This window comes from Salvia hispanica, chromosome 5 (assembly GCF_029641045.1).
Source record: "Salvia hispanica isolate PSC_SH4W2 chromosome 5, Shi_PSC_v1, whole genome shotgun sequence".
NCBI classification, from domain to species: Eukaryota; Viridiplantae; Streptophyta; class Magnoliopsida; order Lamiales; family Lamiaceae; genus Salvia; species Salvia hispanica.
The window spans coordinates 2,865,739-2,885,972 of record NC_142696.1 but is presented as its reverse complement, the minus strand read 5'-3'; the positions used below and the strand labels follow the sequence as shown (position 1 = coordinate 2,885,972).

Sequence of the window (20,234 nt, the reverse complement as noted above, 5' to 3'; positions counted from 1 at the left end):
GCATACTACCTTCATGACCTCGTCCCGTAAAGATAGAAATTTTTGAAACGACACGAGTTTTAACGCAAAATTGATAAAGTATGAGACATAGATTTAAATGTGTGTTAGTAGAAAATGAGTAATTTTTGAAACGACACGAGTTTTAATCCAAAATTGATAAAGTATGAGATATAGAAATAACTGTGTGTTAGTAGAACATGAGTATCATCTCATTAGAAAGAAATTTTTCCCTAAAATAGAATATTTCTATTTTTAGGGGACGAAACGAGAGAGTTTCTATTTTCAGGGACGGAATTAGTATTATTTATTAAGAAATTACATTTTCTTAATTTAAAGTGGCGGTAAAATCCTCAGATTTATTTGTTAGTGTTTTAAAATTTCATTAACAATTCGACCTATTTTGAGCTAAAGCACAGTGGCGCCGCTCTCAATGTTCGCCGTCTCCACCGCATTTCCACCGGAAGGTAAATGAACTTTCTAATTCAACACTCCACAGTCCCTATCACCCTGTTTTTAGCTCATTTCATATCTGCTATGAATTTGTTTTTGGGATTTCGCTGTAAATTGATATATATTTTACTCTTTTTTTAGGGCGTTGTTGTAAAACTATAGCATACATGTATTTTGCTTGTTGTAGATATCGTTTTTGCGGTGACAAATTTGCTGAATTAAGTATTGTGGAATGCGTTAGGGTTTTAGGCTTATATTCAATTTTGTTGTAATCCTGCATTTTGATGTATTAATATTAAGATTAAGATTATGTTGCTGCAGATTTTTGCTTATGTATAACCTAAAACCGATTTAGTATTACACAATTTGAACTTTGGTTTCTGCAAAATTTGGTTTGGCACCAAATTATTTTTTTGTGGAATGATGTTGTAAATTACACTTGCAAGTGTGTTACTTTGACCAGATTAATGATTTTGCTACTTCTCTGATTTCACTATTTTGTGAATGATGAAGGGTGTTATTAAGTTGAGAGATGAAAACTGTTGATAATTCCAAAATGGGTGAAGATTTCTTTAAATATCTACCATCAGAAATCGTAGTAGATATCCTCTTGAGACTTCCCACTCGAGCAGCTATGGCCTGCAAGTGTGTTTGTAAGCCATGGCTAGGTCTGCTCGCTACTCCAGAGTTTGTGAATTCACATACGTCTAGATCAGTCCTGGGCATTGCTTTTGAAACACGCTCCATGTCATACAAAACCATTGAATTTGTGGATGAGCTTGGCCTCGACTTAGATGAGGAGCATCGTTGGGATGTAACCTTCAGCTTCAGACTCCCTTTTGATGGACCGTTTCGTAGTTCAGTTAATGGTGTGATCTTTATAAGAGACTTTGATCATGGTGATCTTATCCTGTGCAATCCGATCACACGTGACTATATCAAGCTCCCTCGTCCTAGACTCACTCCCCCAAAAGTTCAGGATGAGTTGGATAATTTTGGATTTGGAGTGAGCAGAATGACGAGACAATATAAGGTGGTTTGGATTCTCTCTTCAGTAGGCCATTCTGAAAATCCACCACCAGGAGCGAATTCCCGAAATGCGTGCCAAGTGTACACAGTTGGAACCGGATCATGGAGAAATGTTCCCTTTGGTATGCAGCTCAGGTTTATTGGCGACAATGGAGGGGTATTTTTTAACGAAAATCTTCATTGGACGGTAGCGAAAACAAGAAAAGGCTCTAATAGATGGATTGCTTGCTTTAATCTTGAAACGGAACTTTTTAGCACCTTCTCTGCACCTCGTCCTCATGGTAGAGGTTTTCTCTTTAGTAGGTCACTCTGTGTTTTGAGGGATTGCCTTTGTGTAAGCGATATTTCAAAGGATGGGTGCGTTATAATCTGGTTGATGAAGGAAGACGACCGCAGTTGGACAAAGATATTTGTCATCCCTGAAAGTGACAGACTTCCTGACAACAGTGGAGCTGAACGACTTACTGGTGCAGTTCATATTTGGCCGATTAGAATTTTTGAAAATGGTGACGCCTTAATGGAATGGGAGGATGGCATGATATTCTACTACTCCAACAAGAGGAAAAATTTGGACTACAACATCATGTCTCTAGGGGATCGTGATCCGTTCACCTGTACGATCATGTATGCCTCGAGCTTTGTCTCCCTCAAGAGTTTTGTGATGGAGAATGTATGCTCATTTTGAGTTGTGACTGTGTAGTTTCTTTCATGTCTCATGGTGAAATGCATTAATGGTGAGGAATATGAGAGAATCTACATCTATTGCCAAGATACTCTAATTATTAGTTTCTTGGGTTTTATTTGTGATATGGAATAGCTTTATCGTGTTTATTAATTAGTTACACCCATATGTAATTAAAAAATATTTATATATTGCCACATGATTAAAAATTCTAACCGTCTTGTTTCAAATAAATCAAGATCAAAGTAAAATGCCAATTTTGGAATAGCTCTCTTCATCAATGGCTGATTAATTCCCTTGTCTATGATGGATGAAGTGATGAAAGAAATAGGAGGGTTAGATAGCTTAAAATTATTTAAATTAAAATCACATCATTTTGATTGTCACATATATTCTAATTTGCCACATTAGTTATGAATTTTGTTTTGGGGACAACTAGAAAAATCTTAAAGCTCATGTATATGTCTTATAACAAGTATCCCTTATGTAGTACATACTATGAATTTAATAACAAAGGACAATATAATATTATAATAACTTAAACATTATTAAAATTTAAAACCTTTTGTTTTATGCACCAAACATATGAATAAATCTCCATCCTAATTTAAATCACCGTCCTAATTTAAATAGTCAGTTCATATTTCAGTTCATATAACCTACAACGGTTTTTCTTTGCAATGGTCGAATGGATCTAGGGATTAATTAGGCCTCGTTTCAGTTTTTGTAATACCTACATTTTAGGTTTTGATAATTCTTGAGAAGAAATTATTAGTTTACTCCTGAGTTTGTGAATTCCCATATTTCTAGATCAGTCCTGGGCCTTGCTGTTGAAACACAATCAAAATCATTTGAAGTTATTGAATTTTTGGAGGAGCTTGGCTTCGACTTTGATGAGAATCGTGGGGATGTAGACTTCAACTTCGAACTCCCCTTTGATGAGCCAATCCATAGTTCAGCTAATGGTTTGATCTTCCTAAGAGGCGTCGATCATGGTGATCTTATCCTGTGCAATCCCATCACACGTGACTATATCAAGCTCCCTTCTCCTCGACAAACTACCTCAAAAGATCAGCTTGCAGTTGAGAATTTTGGATTTGGAGTGAGCAGAACGTCCGGCCTATATAAGGTGGCTCGGATTTTCGTCAAAACACCACTTCGTGAGGACTACCAAAAGTTTCCATCACCAATGTTCCAATATGAGTGCCAAGTATACACTGTTGGGACCGGAACGTGGAGAAAAGTTTCCTCTGGTAGCCCACGCAGGTTTTTTGACGAGTTTGGAGGGTTGCTTTTTAATGGAAATCTTCATTGGATGGTAATTGAGAAAATCACAGGCAACTTGGTTGAACAGATTTGTTGCCTTGATCTTGAAACGGAACTTTTTTGCACCTTTTCTTTACCTCATCCCCCTCCTTCACCGTTTCTTGTTATGGGTTTACACTATCATAAGGCACCATCCGTTTTGAGGGATTGCCTCTGCGTGAGCCATTTTGCATATGACGGGGGGATTGTAATTTGGTCGATGAAGGAATATGGGGATGAGAAATCTTGGACTAAGGAGGTCCTCACCAGAGAAGTTTGTGGAGAATTTTCTCGTTCTTGCCCAATCAGAATTTTCGAAAATGGTGACATCTTGATTGAATGTGATAGGAAAAGGCTATTCTACTACTCGAACAAGACTAAAGCTGGCTATGACCTCTTTTTTCGAGAGGATCAAGAAGAGCATATCTCTACGACCATGCATGCCCCAAGCTTTCTCTCGCTCGAGAATTTTGCCGTGGAGAATGTAAGCTCATTTTGAGCTGTGATTGTTGTTTGATGTCCGGTGATGAAATACATGAGATAGAAATCCCTTCTTGTATCATGCAATGGAAATGTTGGAGTGCCTCTTTTGCCAAGATAACATTAGTATTTTCTTGGGTTTTATTTGTGATCAGAAGGTGCTTTCAAAATTGAACAAATTAACAATCCATGTCATATACATGAACAAATTAATTCCAAAAGGTGATTTCAAAATTGAAGGATTTAAATTTAATCAATCGCACAAATGTAACCGATTTATAAATCAAGAGGTGATTTCAAAATTGAAGGAGTTAAATTTAATCAATCGCACAAACGTAACCGATTTATAAATCAAGATTGAAAACTTGCATATTTTCAATAGTTCTAATAATTTAAGGTTTAAACCGACCACAATGCTGCACTAATATAACACAATATCATTAATTTCATTATATTTATTAAATAATACTACTACAATCTTAACACAATCAAGTAATACAAGTTAGAGATAGAGATGCTAATATTTTAATACTTATAATAAAGTATAAATAACATTATTGCAGCAAATTTATTCTTTAAAGTAGTAGTAGTATTTTTTTTAGTGCAGCGGCGCTGCTCTAAACATCCGCCGTCTCCACCGCATTCCGCCAGAAGGTGAATCATTACAATAAGCTTTCTTATTTTTGCATCGACAGTTTTACTCTCTCTCTCTCTCTAGCTCATTTTATGCCTTTGTTATCGGGTTTTCGAAGTAAATTGATGCTTATTTTACTCTTTTTTCCCTACTTATATTCAATTTTGTTGTAACCCTATAATATTGAAATTTCCATATTTTTGAGTATATATTACCTAGAACCGATTTAGTATTGCATATTTTGTACTTCAAATTTGGTATGCCACCAAATTATTAATGGGAAACAGTCATTTAAATCACCAAGTTTGGTCTAAATCTGGTCTATCTCACAAAGTTTGAAATCCGCTAATTAAATCACGAAATTTCAATTTTTCTAGTTTATCCAATGAGTCGAATTTTAGATGGAAATCTTTGTTGACGTGGATTGAGATTTAAATCATGAAAAAGATGCGTGAATAATCCAAAATGTAATCACAAGGAGCTTGATCTTAAAGTTGGATTGAGATTGCAAGATGGATTTCAATGTAGAGATTTTACCTATGGGTAATTTAATTAGCGGATTTTAAACATTGTGGGATAGACCAGATTTTAACCAAACATGGTAATTTAAATGACTATTTACCCAATTATTAATATGTCGATTGGATTAGGGATTAGGCCTATATTTAATTTTTGTAATATTAGGGTTTGGAGACCTAAATTTTGATGTTATAAATCACACTTGCAAGTGTGTTAATTTGATCAGATTAATATTTTGATGTTGCTTTGTATTCCTTTTTTTTGTTAATGATCAAGGGATTATTACGTGGAGAGAGAAAAACTGCAGATAATTCCAAAATGGGCGAAGATTTCTTCCGATATCTTCCATCCGAAATCGTATTAGATATCCTCTCAAGACTCCCTACTCAAGACGCTATGGCTTGCAAGTGTGTTTGTAAGCCATGGCTTGTTCTTCTCGCTACCCCTGAGTTTGTGAATTTCCATCTTTCTAGATCAGTCCCGGGCATCGTTGTTGAAACACACTCAACAAGGTCATACGACGTCATTGAAGCCTTCAACTCTGATGAAGAGCATTTTCGGGATGTAACCTTCAACTTCAAACTCCCTTTTGATGAACCAATTCATAGTTCAGCCGATGGTTTGATCTTTCTAAAAGACGATGATTTTGGTGATCTTATCCTGTGTAATCCAATCACTCGTGACTATATCAAACTCCCTTTTCCTCCACAGACTACCTCCGCAGAAGAGCTTGAAATGGATACATTTGGATTTGGAGTGAGCAGAACGACCGGCCAATATAAGGCCGTCAGGGTTTTCGAACAAGATCGGTTACCATTTGAGTGCCAAGTATACACCGTTGGAACCGGATTGTGGAGAAAAGTTCCTTCTGATAGCCTGCTTAGCTTTTTTTACCACCATAAAATGGTACTTTTGAATGGAAATCTTCATTTGATGGCATTGGAGATGACAATAGACGGCATGGTTGAACATATTTCTTGCCTTGATCTCGAAACAGAAGTTTTTAGCACATTTTCTATACCTGACCCTGAAGGCTTAGGTTTCAGCTATTGTAGGATGGCATCTGTTTTTAGGGATTGTCTCTGTCTAAGCCATATTACAGCTGATGGGGAAATTGTAATCTGGTTGATGAAGGAATATGGAGATGATAATTCTTGGGTAAGGGAAGTTTTCGTGTGCGAAGTTGCTGGAGGATTTTTTAATGAAAGTCATGTTTGGCCAATCAGAGTTTTTGAAAATGGGGACATCTTGATGGAATGTGATGGCAAGCCATTCTACTACTCCAAAAAGACTAAAACTTTCGACTATGACACCGCATTTCGAGGGGATCGTTTTTCTTATATCTCTATGACCATATATACCTCAAGCTTTGTCTCTCTCAAGAATTTTGCCATGGAGAATGTAAGCTCATTTTGAGTTGGGAATGTAGTTTGATATCTGATGATGACATTATAACTATTGATCTTCCAATGGATTTTTGCCTTTTCAATTTCTACCTTTTGCTTTTCTGCCTTTATTCTTTTTCTAGGTTGGATCTTTATATCCAATGCAATTTTATATATTTTCAACCCCTTTTTTGTTGTATGGAGTATTATGTAGGTGCAATATTTCTGTTGATAGTTTCAAATATGCAATTTTATAATTACTAAATAATTATCTTTATTAAAACTTAGAAAATATGGAATAAACTTGTGCCCCGATTCACAGTGTGCTCCACACCCTAACAACATATATAATAGAAATCCATGGGTTCCATCCTAAAACCAATTGATGATAGGAGGAGGGCCCATGTGATTTATATACTAGTTTTCTCTTGACATCGATGTGGGACAGTCATATGTTATATTTTTAGTTTCAATTGCCAACAATATATATACTCCACTATTTGTTCATTTCTTTTTTCTATTCCTTTCTTATTTTAGGTTTCGATAATTCTTGAGAAGAAATTATTAATATATAACGTGAAGAGTAAATATGGGGATGTAATTTGAAAATTAAAGATTTTGAATTTAATCGTTGCAAAAATGTTATAATCTCCTATGCATCTACATATATTAAAAGATTGAAAACGTGAAAGTGTGTTTCAATAGTTGCCTGAGATCTCAAACGAGATATCCTAATTTTAGGATTCTATTCTTTGTAACTGCAAATTTTGTAAGCAATATTAATATGTTGCTGCTGCTCACATTTCACTTTTTTTGTTACTGATGAAGGTGTTATTAAGTTGAGAGATGAAAACGGCTGATAATTCCAAAATGGGTGAATATTTCTTCAAATATCTACCATCAAAAATCCTAGTAGAAATCCTCTCAAGACTTCCCACTCGAGCCGCTATGGCTTGCAAGTGTGTTTGTAAGTCATGGTTCGGTCTGCTGGCTACTCCCGAGTTTGTGAATTCCCATATTTATAGATCAGTCCCGGGCCTCCTTGTTAAAAACATTCAACAAGCTCGTATGATGTCAATGAATTTGTGGATGAACTTGGCCTCGACCTTGATAAGGAGCATCGTTGGAATGTAGCCATCAACTTCAAACTCCGTTTTGACGAACCAACTCATAGTTAGGTCAATGGTTTGATCTTTCTTAGAGACTTTGGTCGTGGTGATCTTATCCTGTGCAATCCAATCACTCGTGACTATATCAAACTCCCTTGTCCTCCTCAAACTACCACCGCAGTTGATCTTGAAATGGATACTTTTGGATTTGGAGTGATCAAATTGACTGGCCAATATAAGGTGGTTAGGGTTTTCGTTGAAGCACCACGAGAAGAGGCATACAAACATGATCACCTATTACCATTTGTGTGACATCCCTAATCCGAAACATACATCATTTTTATATTTATACATTTTAGATAAGTGCATTTTTATATTATTATTTGCACAATAAACATTATATATATATATATATATTGCCTTAATTATTAATTAATTAATTTAAGTGTGTGCTAATGTGAACGTGTGCTTTGGAATTATGGAAGTATATATATTGTGCATGACTAGTATCTTAATTATCAAGCAAGCTCCATTTTTATATATTTTTATTTAGATTATTAAATAATTATTTGGTTCATAGTATATGTGGGTGACACGTATTCTATGTACATGCCATTTGGATTACTAACACTTTAATAGTAAGCATAAGTCGGCAAGTGACCGACGTGAACTTTAATATATTATTGTATATATTTATGCAAAAAAAAGAGAGATATTGGAGAAGAGTAAACCGAAAGAACGAAAATGCAAGAAATTTATTGAAGTTCACTTTGGGGCTTTAGTCGATCAAGGGTTATAAATCAAGAGTTGAATCAGGAATTCAATAAGTTACTTATCGTAATCAGGTGTGTATAAATCACACTTTTAATTTTACATATTTTTATGTGATTGATTGCTATGTGTTAAATGGAAGTGAATATTTGAATTATATGATGTGAGCTTGAAATGGTTATGTGTTATTTGATATTGATGGTGAAATGTGATGTGGATATGTGATTTGTGCAATAGATATGTTTATCTATAGTATTGGAGTTATTGATGGATTATATGGATATGTAATTGGTGCAATGGATATGTTTGATATATCATATTGGAATCATTTGAATCATGGGATTAAAGAGGATATGTGACAGTCTTGCTCTGAATCTGATATACAATGGCAAAAGACCTACGGGTCATATACAATGATAATAGACCTACAGGTCAATACAAAGAGCAAAGAGGGACCTTCGTGGAAAGGTCAAATCAAAGAGAGGCCTTCGTGGAAAGGTCAAAATATGCAAAGAGGGGCCTTCCAGCAAATAAATATAAGGGACCTACGGGTCGTATACAATGGAAATCCCGGGCAGATACCAGACTTGATGTGTCACAGAATAATAAAATGAATGGAGAGGCATATGCATATGAATATTAAATTGTGTATGATATTTATTACTTTCGGTGATATATGTTGGTGAATGAATGTATTTGATATTTGTATGTGGAATTAAAGGAAATGTTTATATGCACTGAGTTGTGGCTCATATAAACCACTAATATTTTTCAGGAATAAGATATCAATGATGCGTGGGTTTATGTGAGTTACAGTTATTATAAGGGTTGGCGGCTGACGCATTTTGGCAACTTCTCCTCCTCATCATTTTTGCATATAGATAAATGTACAGTATATAGAGTGGTGAGAGGGTCTCACTGCAGTTTAGAATGGTTTGAAATATGTAATTAATAAATGTTGATTTTTAAAATGATATAATATGTGCGTTTTATGTACTTGAAACGTGGGTTAATTTATTTTATATTTAAAATTTATTTATTATAAGTAGTATGTCAGATAGGGTTGGGTGTGACAATTTGCATGCCAAGTATACACCGTTGGAACCGGATTGTGGAGAAAAGTTCCTTCTGGAAGCCCGCCGCTCAGGTTTTTTGACTTCCATGGCGGGGTATTTTTGAATGGAAATCTTCATTTGATGGCATTGGAAATGAAAACAAACGGCTTGGTTGAACGAAATTTTTGTTTTGATCTTGAAATAGAACTTTTAAACACATTTTCTGTACCTCCCCCTTGTGGTAAGGGTGAACGCTATTGTAAGACGCCATCTGTTTTGAGGGATTGCCTCTGTTTAAGCCATATTACAGGTGATGGGGAGATTGTAATATGGTTGATGAAGGAATACGGAGATGACAATTCATGGATAAGGGAAGTTTTCGTTTGCGAAGTTGATATAGGATTTGTTGGTGAGCGTCATGTTTGGCCAATCAGAGTTTTCGAAAATGGGGATATCTTGATGGAAGAGGAAGACATGCCATTCTACTACTCCAACAAGACAGGAAACTTTCGACAATGACATCACATTTCGAGGGGATCGTAGTTCTTACTATACCTCTATGACCATGTGTGCCTCAAGTTTTCTCACTCTGAAGAATTTTGTGATGGAGAATATGAGCTCATTTTGCTTTTAGCTTTTTGTTCTGTTTCCTTTTTAATTTCTTCTATTTCAAAATACAATTTTATTGATTTTTCACCCACTTTTGAATACATTTTGGTACAGCATGACAACATCTCTTTTGATAAATTTAAAATATGCAATTTTATGATTACAAATTATCTATATTAAAGCGTGAATATTGTGGATCAAAGATGAACTACCATGAGGATTATAAGATTATTAGTTACTCCATTCTTATTTAGGCGATGATAATTATTAACAATTTTTTTTAGTAAATGTCGACGGGGAATTGCTCAATCTGTGTTACAAATAATTTATAATCACAAACTTCAACACTAACAAATTAACTTTAGGATGTGATATAAAAATTGAAGATTTTGAATTAAATCGATTATACAAAAATAATGTCAAACTTTATGTTTTCTTCAAATGTAATCAACTTCCAAAATGCATCTGTATTTAAAAAATGATTGAAAACTTGCAAAGGTTTTAATAGTTCTATTCAACTTCTTCAACGCCCCCTATTTCATACCCATAATAATACTCTATATTAAATTTCGCGTCATATTTATTAAATTTGCGTCATATTTAGAAATCATTTAAAGTGGCGATATGGCTTGCAAGTGTGTTTGTAAGCCATGGCTCGGTCTTCTCGCTACTCCTGAGTTTGTGAATTCCCATATTTCTACAAAGTCATTGAATTTTTGGATGAGCTTGGCTTCGACTTTGATGAGGAGAATCATGGGGATGTAGACTTCAACTTCGACCTCCCCTTTGATGAGGAGAAATATGGGGATACAACCTTCATCTTCGAACTCCCCTTTGATGAGCCAATCCGTAGTTCAGCTAATGGTTTGATCTTTCTAAGAGGCGTCGGTCATGGTAATCTTATCCTGTGCAATCCAGTCATACGTGACTATATCAAGCTCCCTTTTCCTCGACAAACGACCTCAAGAGATCAGCTTGCATTTGAGAGTTTTGGATTTGGAGTGAGCAGAACGACCGGCTAATATAACGTGATTAGGATTTTCTTTGAAAAACCACTACGTGGGAAGTACAAAAAACCACGACACGATTACACAAATAAGTGCCTAGTATACACTGTTGGAACCGGAATGTGGAGAAAAGTTCCCCTTGGTAGCCTGCACTGTTATCTTGGCGACCTTGGAGGGTTCCTTTTTAATGGAAATCTTCATTGGAGGGTAATTGAGGAAATCAGAGATGACATAGTTGAATGGATTTCTTGCTTTGATCTTGAAACAGAACTTTTTAGCACCTTTGCTACACCCTTTCATGGTATAGGGCGCTGCTTTACTATGACGCCATGTGTTTTGAGGGATTGCCTCTGTTTGTGCTATGAAACTACTACAAATGTTCCGGAGCTTGCAATTTGGTCGATGAAGGAATATGGGAATGAAAAATCATAGACAAAGGAAGTTTTAGCCGGCGAAGCTTTCGGAGGACATTGTGTACTTCGTGCTTCCCCGTTCAAAGTTTTCGAGAATGGTGATATCTTGCTGAGTTGTGATAGGGACAAACTATGCTACTACTCCAACCAGACTAAAACTTACTATGACTTCTTCATTTGAGACGATTGTGATGAGTATATATCTATGACCATGTATACCCCAAGCTTTCTCACTCTGAAGAATTTTGTGAAGGAGATTGTGAGCTCATTTTGAGCTGTGATTGCAATTTGATGTCGCTGATGAAATACATGAATGGTGAGGGACATGATAGACAAACCTCTTCTTGGATATGCATTGGAATTGGGGCAACTCTTTTGCTAAGATAACATTACTGTAGTATTTTCTTGGGTTTTATTTGTGATCTATTGAGTAGCTTTCTTGCCTTGTTAGTTTTATTTCTAACAAGACTAAAACTTTTGACTATGACATCAAGTTTTGAGGGGATCATAGTTCTTACATCTCTACAACCATGTATGCCTCAAGCTCTCTCTCTCGAGAATTTTGGATGGAGAATGTAAGCTCATTTTGAGCTCTGACTGTAGTTTGATGAATGGTGAGGGATATGAAAGACAAACCTCTTCTTATATCATGCAATGGAACCTCTTTTGCCAAGACAACATTAGTATTTTCTTGGGTTTTATTTGTGATCAGGAGGTGCTTTCTTGCTTTATTAGTTCTATTAACGATTAACTGATAATTTTGTATCATTAATTATCGTCCCTAGTTGTAGCCTTATAAATCAAAATTAATCAAATAACATCTTTAGGCCATTTTCAATTTCTACTTTTTGCTTTTTTGCCTTTGTTCTTTTTCTAGGTGGGGTCTTTATTCCTTTTCAATGCAATTTTGTATAAATCATTTTTAATATGTAGGTGCACCATTTCTCTTGATAGTTTCAAATATGCAATTTTTCCTCATCGCTACGAAACGATGTGCTCCGCATGCCGCATCCCTAACAACATATATTAGTAATTTTCTTTTTTTATTCCTTCTTATTTTAGGTTTTGATAATTCTTGACAAAGAAACTTTTGGTTTATATATCACAAACTAGATATTCATATAAATAAATCAATTTGATGATGTAATAAACTCCCATGCATCTACATTTAATTTAATTTAATAAAACCGACCACCACACAACGATGCAACATTACTAATTTAACATAATTTTATACTCAAATAATACAATTTATAAAATAATAAGAATTTAACACAATCAAATACTAATAGAAGTTGGAGATAGAGATGCTACTATGAGTTTAATGGAGACGATAGAATTATATAAATAAGTAGTATTAATCTATTATGGAGTATACCAAACATATGAATGGAATTAAATAAGGAAGGACAATTTCATTTCATTTTTACTACGATAAACCTTAATATGTTAAACTTAATATTTCTTCCATCCCAATTAAATTGTGAATCTTAAATTTTATTTTAGGGGTAATTGCTTTTAAAATCACCAACTTTCCATGAATTTCGGTTTTTCCCACGAATTTTAAAAAGTTCGTGTAATGCCACGAACTTTATTGTCGGTTGCTATTTTCCCATGTCAGGTTTTCTGGTCTGATTCAAACTGTTCGTTTCCTATTAAGACAATGTCCAAATTCTTTTATCTTACTATCGTTATATTTGTCTTTGAAATAGCTTCGTGTCGGCACCTTGTACGCCTCAATCGGAACTCGGATCAAGAAGTTATGGCCATTATGATAGTACAAGGTCGCACAAAGGTCGCAGCCTTCATCAAATGGCCATAACTTCTTCATCCGAGTTCCGATTGAGGCGTACAAAGTACCCACGCGAAGCTATTTCAAAGACGAAAATAACGATAGTAAGATAAAAGAATTTGGACATTGTCTTAATAGGAAACGAACAGTATGAATCAGATCAGAAAACCTGATATGGGAAAATAGCAACTGACAATAAAGTTCATGACATTACACGAACTTTTTAAAGTTCGTGGGAAAAACCGGAATTCATGGAAAGTTGGTAACTTTAAAAGCAGTTACCCCTTTATTTTATTTTGGGATTTCAAATTCTCATCCGTTAAATAACCGACGTTATTAAAGTAGTGGTAAATGAAAAGTTGAAAACCCATATTTTTACCACCTTTAACCGACGTGATTAAGCGCACTTTTTCCCAACTTTCAAAAATAAAAAAGCGCGTTTTCCCACCTTCCAAAAATTACTAATGAATCAGTACTTTTATTTCGAAAATCTCATCACATTTCGATCCATTTTGCGATTTGCAGCGGTGCAACTCTGAAGATCGGCCGTCTCCCTCCCGAAGGTGAATCAATTACAATGAGCTTGCTTATTTGCATTTGAAAATTTTTATCTCTGTGTTTTTAGTTCGTTTTCCCCCCTTTTTTATAGCGATTTCAGTGCTTATTTTACCCCTTTTTAGGCGTTGTTGTAAAACTATAGCATTCATGTATTTTCCTTGCTGTAGATCTTGTTTTAGTCTTAACAAATTTGCTCAATTTAGCTTTGTCGATTTCGTTAGGGTTTTAGGTTTATATTCAATTTTTTAATCTGAAGACTTTGTACTTGGATTTCTGCAAAATTTGCTATTAGCCACACCAAATTTACCCAATTAATATTAGGATTTGGAGACCTTAATTTTGATGCTGTAAATTACACTTTCAAGTGTGATAATTTTGATCACAATCACATCAATATTTTGCTCTTGCTGCTCTGTTTTCCTGTTTATTGTGTTAATGATCAAGGGGTTATTACGTTGATTTAGGAAAGCTGTTGAAATTCCAAAATGGGGGAAGATTTCTTCAAATATTTACCTTCAGAAATCGTAGTGAATATCCTCTCAAGACTCCCCACTCGAGCAGCTGGGGTCTGCAAGTGTGTTTGTAAGCCATGGCTCGGTCTGATCGCTACCCCTGAGTTTGTGAATCCCCATATGTCTAGATCAGTCCCGGGCCTTGCTGTTGAAACACACTCAAACTCATTTGAAGTCATTGAATTTGTGGATGAGCTTGGCCTCGACGTTGAGGTGGAGCATCGCTGGGATGTGACCTTCAACTTCAGTCTCCCCTTTGACGAGCCAATCCATAGTTCAGCTAATGGTTTGATCTTTCTAAGAGGCTTCGATCATGGTGGTCTCATCCTGTGCAATCCGATCACGCGTGACTATATCAAGCTCCCTTCTCCTCGACAAACTACCTCAGAAGATCAGCTTTTTTCTGAGAATTTTGGATTTGGAGTGAGCGGAACGACCGGGCAATATAAGGTGGTTAGGGTTTTCGTCGAGAACCCACTACATGAGGAGTACGAAAATGATCCATTACCATTTGAGTCCCAATATGAGTGCCAAGTGTACACTGTTGGAACCGGATCGTGGAGAAAAGTTCCTTCTGGTAACCCGCACTTGTTTTGTGAGGATCTTTGGGGGGTACTTCTGAACGGAAATCTCCATTGGATGGTAATAGATATAACCACAGGCCACTATCTTGAACGAATTTCTTGCTTTGATCTCGAAACAGAACGTTTTAGCACATTAACTGTACCTCCTCCTTGTGGCATAGGTTCACGCGATTGTAAGACACCATCTGTTTTGAGGGGCTGTCTCTGTGTAAGCCATATTACAGCTGATGGGGAGATTGTCATCTGGTTGATGAAGGAATATGGAGATGAGAAATCTTGGACAAAGGAAGTTTTTGTTGGTGAAGTTCTTAGAGGACTTAATGATGAACTTCATGTTTGCCCGATCAGAGTTTTCGAAAATGGGGACATCTTGATGGAATGGGCCGGGGCCAGGGCATTCTACTACTCCAACAAGACAAACTTTAGACTATGACGTCAAGTTTCGAGGGGATCATAGTTATTACATCTCTACGACCATGTATGCCGCAAGCTTTCTCTCTCTCAAGAATTTTGCCATGGAGAATGTAAGCTCATTTTAAGCTGTGACTGTAGTTTGATGAATGGTGAGGGATATGAAAGACAGCCCTCTTCTTATGAAAGACAACGAATATTAGTTATTTTTGTATTCCTTCTTATTTTAGGTTTTTATAATTCTTGCCAACAAATTTGTAGTTTATATCACAAACTAGATAATCATAAACAAATCAATTTGGGGATGTGATCTGAAAATTGAAGATTTTGAATATAAAAACTTGAATGGGTTTGTTTCAGTAGTCGTAATGTTTGAAACCGACCACCAGACAACAATGCAACATCACTAATTAAACTTAATTTTTATACTCAATAATACAATGTATAAAATAATATAGTATGAATCTTAACACAATCAAATAGTAATACAAGTTGGAGATAGAGATGCTACTATGAATTTTATGTAGACAATATAATTACATAAATGGGTATTATACCAAATATATGTGTCACGACCGCATTTTCTAAGGATGGAAAATACAGTTGATCGTGACTAGGGGAAGATTAAAGAAGCGAGAAAGAAAGGGAAAATCAATGAAACTCGACCATAGCTCGAAATAATAGGGACAATTCGAATAAAATCAGAGTATTATCTCAACAACTGACAACTCAAAGGAATACAATATCTCAACAATAAATGAACTCGAAAGAAAACAACATTCAGCGGAAGCATTCGAGAGAAGAATCATATTATGTATGAAGACATAATATATTCGGAATATTTAAAAGCAAAAACAAATCTTCACCAGCTCTGCACCCACCGCGCTCGTCACAGCTCAACCTGCACATTTTTAAAAGCTGAGTACTTGATGCACTCAGTGGACTCATGCCGAAAACATTTTATAAAAAGTATTTATCATGCCACCATTGGGTGCCCTCGGGGTTTAACTTTTAAAAAAACATGTCCGAGACACTAAAATCATTTCCATTGTAAAATTCGACTGATAAGTCATTTTTCCATAGATGTCTACCATATCTGATCCATTGATAACAAGGAATGTGGCCACATTCCAAGTCACTAGACCGGCCGACCCAAAAGACGGCTCACGATCCCCATTGGTGTACACTAGCCTGAGTAGGGACTCACTCCCTAGTCAGACCCGAATTCGATTATCCATAGATGGCAAAAGCCACATCAGATAGGTTCCATAGATAAAACAAAACACGACATGACAAATATTCATTTTCATATAAAAATATACTTAGGGCATTACCCTTGTTTAAAAAAAAAGCCCACCTCATTCTCTTAAATCCTCAATTTATCTTTCTGTTCCATTCTCAAATAGCTTGCAAAAATTCACCCAAGAACATAATATGCAATAAATTAGACTTTAGAAAAATACATTTAACTAAACAATGCATATATTCTATGGAGGTTAAATTCTTACCCTTCGATCTGTACTTGAGAAATTCTGAAATCCACGCACTTTGATCTAAAGCAGCCAGACACCTTAATCCAATCCCTTACGCTACTAGTTGCTGGCCCAAGTTTAACACAATCATCTCCATTATTTCCTTGGCCCAAACAGAAACTAAGAAAAAGACTTCTCTTCTCCATTTGAAACACATCCTCTGTCGCCTTTCTCTCTTCTTCACTGAATTTGCAGCACCGTTGCAGTGGTAATCACAGCGGCGAGTTTCGTCGGACTGCCGTTCTAGCCCCTTCACCGTCGCCTTGAGACAAGTCGTGGTTGTCTATCAAAATTCAGCCCGTCTCGGCCACAGCCGCCGCTCAGTCGCTGCTGCTGCTGTTCGGAATTCATCGAGCAGACGCGAGAAGTGCCATCGCTGTCTCGATCAGCTTCGCACCGCCACTCTTGCTGCTCGCCGCTGCCATCTCCACGCCGCCCGTTTCCACCCGTCGAGTTTACGAGTTCGACGTTCACCCCTCCGTCTCCGTCATCTCCTCTCTTTCTTTCCCTTCACGCCGTCGCCCTCGCAGCTGCTGTCTGCCGTTGCTGCTGCTGCTCTTGATTCCGAAACTCGTTGCAGATCGTGCCGCCGTGGTCGCTGCTGCCAGCACAGAGCCGGCGCCGCCTTCCTCCAGCACGTCGTTCAGCAGCCTCGCCGAACGGGAGCCTGTCACGCTCCTAACATCGTCAATTTTCTTTCTCAACCGTCGCTGCCTCACTCTCTTTTTTTTTTATCTCCTCAACTCTCGGTTTCTTCTCTCCAAACTATTTCTTCTCGTGGATTGGTGGCTTCTCTCTCAGATTTTTAGTTGTGGAAGAACGTAGAAACATGGACTATTTATACTATAGTTGGAAAAGATATCTATGTATATATCTCAAAAATTTGATTTAATTTTGGTTGGAGATTTTTTTTCAGATAAAAGGGGAAGATGGGTGAAGAGCCTGGGAAGGGAGTTGAGATATATTTGACCAAATATTTGACTGCATAATTTGAAAAAGGGATGGGTATAAAAGAATTTAATTTATATGAATAATTTGGGCTTGGAAAGAATAACTATTTTGGCGCAAAAATGTAGAATCATTTTCTCGACAAAAGAAATTAAGGCGAAAATTTTTCAAACGCACAACCGACATCTTTTGATGACAATTATAAAGATAGAAAAAGTCCGATTGTTACCATATGAATAGAAGTAAATAAGGAAGGTCAATTTCATTTCATTTTTAGTTCTCTATTTCACTTTTATCTTTATTTTATTACACTCTTATTCTATTTCATCATATTACTAGTATAAACTTAATATGTTAAACTTATTATTTCTTCCATGCCAATTCAATTGTGAATCTTTTAACATAATCTATTTTATTTTATTTTCTTTTATTTTCTCTTGTTCACTTAAATGATTAAATTACACGATGAAAAAGAAAACCTTTTATATAAGGGAGGAGTACTATTTTTACCATATGTTCTATACACCTATTTTCTTTATTATTTTATATATTTTTTTTCATTAAAAATATTACTACTAATATTTAAAATTGGCACAAAATCGTCATAAAATTTCGAATCAATTTGTCTCAAGCACACAGACGACTGCAGCGGCGCCGCTCTCAAGTTCCGCCGTCTCCACCGCAACATAAGGTGAATCATTACGATAAGCTTTCTTATTTCACATCTACAGTTTTCTATTTCTCTGTTTGTAGCTCGTAATATGCCTTTGTTATCGAGATTTCGCAGTAAATTGATGCTTATTTTACTCTTTTTTCAACTGCTTGTTGTAGATACGGTTTTAGCTGTTACAAATTTCTGAATTAAGTATTGTGGAATCGTTAGGGTTCAAGGATTATATTCAATTTTGTTGTATTCCTGCATTTTGATACGATATTTTGTTGCTTAATTTTGTGTATATATAACCTAGAACTGTTTTTTGGGTGGAATGGATTATGGATTTTGGGATTAGGCCTAATTACTTTAGTCAGATTAATAATTTGATGTTGCTTTGTTTTACATTTTAATTTTTGTTAGTGATCAAGGGGTTTTTACATCGAGAGAGGAAAACTATGGGTAATTCCAAACTAGGCGAAGATTTCTTCCAATATCTTCCATCCGAAATCGTAGTAAATATCCTCTTAAGACTCCCCACTCGAGACACTATGGCTTGCAAGTGTGTTTGTAAGCCATGGCTCGGTCTTCTCGCTACCCCTGAGTTTGTGAATTCCCATCTTTCTAGATCAGTCCCGGGCATTGCTGTTGAAACACACCCAAAGTCATACGACGTCGTGGAAATCGTGGATGAGCTATGCGATGAGGAGTGTGATCAGAATAGAGCCTTCAACTTCAAACTGCCCTTTGAGGAGCCAATCCATAGTTCAAATAATGGTTTGATCTTTCTAAGAGGCGTCGGTCATGGTGATCTTATCTTGTGCAATCCAGTCACATGTGACTATATCAAGCTCCCTTCTCCTCGACAAACCACCTCAGAACATCAGCTTGTATATGAGAATTTTGGATTTGGAGCGAGCAGAACGACCGGCCAATATAAGGTGGTTAGGATTTTCTTTGAAAAACCACTAAATGGGGAGTACAAAAAACCACGACATGAGTACACAAATGAGTGCCAAGTATATACTGTTGGAACCGGAATGTGGAGAAAAGTTCCCCTTTGTAGCCGGCACCGTTATGTTGACAAGCTTGGAGGGTTCCTTTTTAATGGAAATCTTCATTGGAGGGTACTTGAGAACATCGGAGATGACTTGGTTGAATGGATTTCTTGCTTTGATCTTGAAACAGAACTTTTTAGCACATTTGCTATACATGGTGTATCTTCCTACTATATTAAGACACCATGTGTTTTGAGGGATTGCTTCTGTTTGTGCTATAAAACTGGTATAAATCTTCGGGAGCTTGCAATTTGGTCGATGAAGGAATATGGGAATGAAAAATCTTGGACAATGGAAGTTTTAACCGGCCCCGCTTTCGGAGGATATTTTGTAATTCATGCTTTCCCGTTCAAAGTTTTCGAGAATGGTGACATCTTGATGGAATGTGATAGGGAGAGTCTATGCTACTACTCCAAGGAGACTAAAACTTACCATGAATTCTTTATTCGAGAGGATTGTGATGAGTATATATCTACGACCATGTATACCCCAAGCTTTCTCACTCTGAAGAAGTTTGTGATGGAGAATGTGAGCTCATTTTGACCTGTGATTGATGTCTGATGTCTGCTGATGAAATACATGAATGGTGAGGGACATGAGAGACAAACATCTTCTTGGATATCCATTGGAATTTTCAAATATGCAATTTTATCATTACAAATTATCTATATGATTCTTACTTAGGTTCTTATGATTCTTGATTTTTTTTTTTTTTGTTTTATATCCATATGGAATTGTT

The 20,234-nt window shown here is 36.2% G+C and overlaps 5 protein-coding genes, 1 long non-coding RNA gene and 2 pseudogenes across 7 annotated transcripts; 7 read left to right on the top strand and 1 right to left on the bottom strand.

Annotated features, from left to right (window-relative positions):
* The first annotated feature begins 334 nt into the window (after positions 1-334).
* On the top strand, positions 335-2,354 carry LOC148924209 (F-box protein At3g07870-like). Its single transcript, XM_089058555.1, has 2 exons — positions 335-464; positions 964-2,354. The coding sequence occupies exon 2, from the start codon at positions 983-985 to the stop codon at positions 2,162-2,164; it is 1,182 nt and encodes a 393-aa protein (XP_088914681.1). The 5' UTR covers positions 335-464; positions 964-982; the 3' UTR covers positions 2,165-2,354.
* A 113-nt stretch (positions 2,355-2,467) lies between these two features.
* LOC125190016 (F-box protein At4g22390-like) lies at positions 2,468-4,090 on the top strand. The gene is made up of 2 exons (XM_089058664.1): positions 2,468-2,476; positions 2,937-4,090. The coding sequence occupies exons 1-2, from the start codon at positions 2,468-2,470 to the stop codon at positions 3,963-3,965; spliced, it is 1,038 nt and encodes a 345-aa protein (XP_088914790.1). The 3' UTR covers positions 3,966-4,090.
* Positions 4,091-5,417: 1,327 nt separating this feature from the next.
* Positions 5,418-6,515, top strand: LOC148924208 (F-box/kelch-repeat protein At3g06240-like). Its single transcript, XM_089058283.1, has one exon. The coding sequence runs from the start codon at positions 5,418-5,420 to the stop codon at positions 6,513-6,515; it is 1,098 nt and encodes a 365-aa protein (XP_088914409.1).
* A 3,045-nt stretch (positions 6,516-9,560) lies between these two features.
* On the top strand, positions 9,561-9,938 carry LOC148924207 (uncharacterized). The gene has a single exon (XM_089058663.1). The coding sequence runs from the start codon at positions 9,561-9,563 to the stop codon at positions 9,936-9,938; it is 378 nt and encodes a 125-aa protein (XP_088914789.1).
* Positions 9,939-10,652: 714 nt separating this feature from the next.
* LOC148924206 (F-box protein At4g22390-like) lies at positions 10,653-11,722 on the top strand (annotated as a pseudogene).
* A 1,956-nt stretch (positions 11,723-13,678) lies between these two features.
* Positions 13,679-15,511, top strand: LOC125188806 (F-box protein At3g07870-like; annotated as a pseudogene). Its single transcript, XR_016130444.1, has 2 exons — positions 13,679-13,803; positions 14,263-15,511. The product of XR_016130444.1 is annotated as an F-box protein At3g07870-like (transcript).
* Positions 15,512-16,034: 523 nt separating this feature from the next.
* LOC148924205 (uncharacterized) lies at positions 16,035-17,764 on the bottom strand. The gene is made up of 2 exons (XR_016130564.1): positions 16,814-17,764; positions 16,035-16,206 (listed from the first exon to the last, which is right to left on the bottom strand). It is a non-coding gene; the product is annotated as an uncharacterized LOC148924205 (long non-coding RNA).
* Positions 17,765-18,360: 596 nt separating this feature from the next.
* LOC148924204 (F-box protein At3g07870-like) lies at positions 18,361-20,163 on the top strand. Its single transcript, XM_089058444.1, has 2 exons — positions 18,361-18,476; positions 18,861-20,163. Exon 2 carries the CDS (start codon positions 18,896-18,898, stop codon positions 20,036-20,038), a length of 1,143 nt encoding a protein of 380 aa, XP_088914570.1. The 5' UTR covers positions 18,361-18,476; positions 18,861-18,895; the 3' UTR covers positions 20,039-20,163.
* The last annotated feature ends 71 nt before the right edge of the window (positions 20,164-20,234 follow it).

What these genes read in the sequence shown, in the direction of transcription:
- LOC148924207 (XM_089058663.1), top strand. Translation starts at nt 9,561, where the DNA reads ATGGCATTGGAAATGAAAACAAACGGCTTGGTTGAACGAAATTTTTGT.
- LOC148924208 (XM_089058283.1), top strand. Translation starts at nt 5,418, where the DNA reads ATGGGCGAAGATTTCTTCCGATATCTTCCATCCGAAATCGTATTAGAT.
- LOC148924204 (XM_089058444.1), top strand. Translation starts at nt 18,896, where the DNA reads ATGGGTAATTCCAAACTAGGCGAAGATTTCTTCCAATATCTTCCATCC.
- LOC148924209 (XM_089058555.1), top strand. Translation starts at nt 983, where the DNA reads ATGAAAACTGTTGATAATTCCAAAATGGGTGAAGATTTCTTTAAATAT.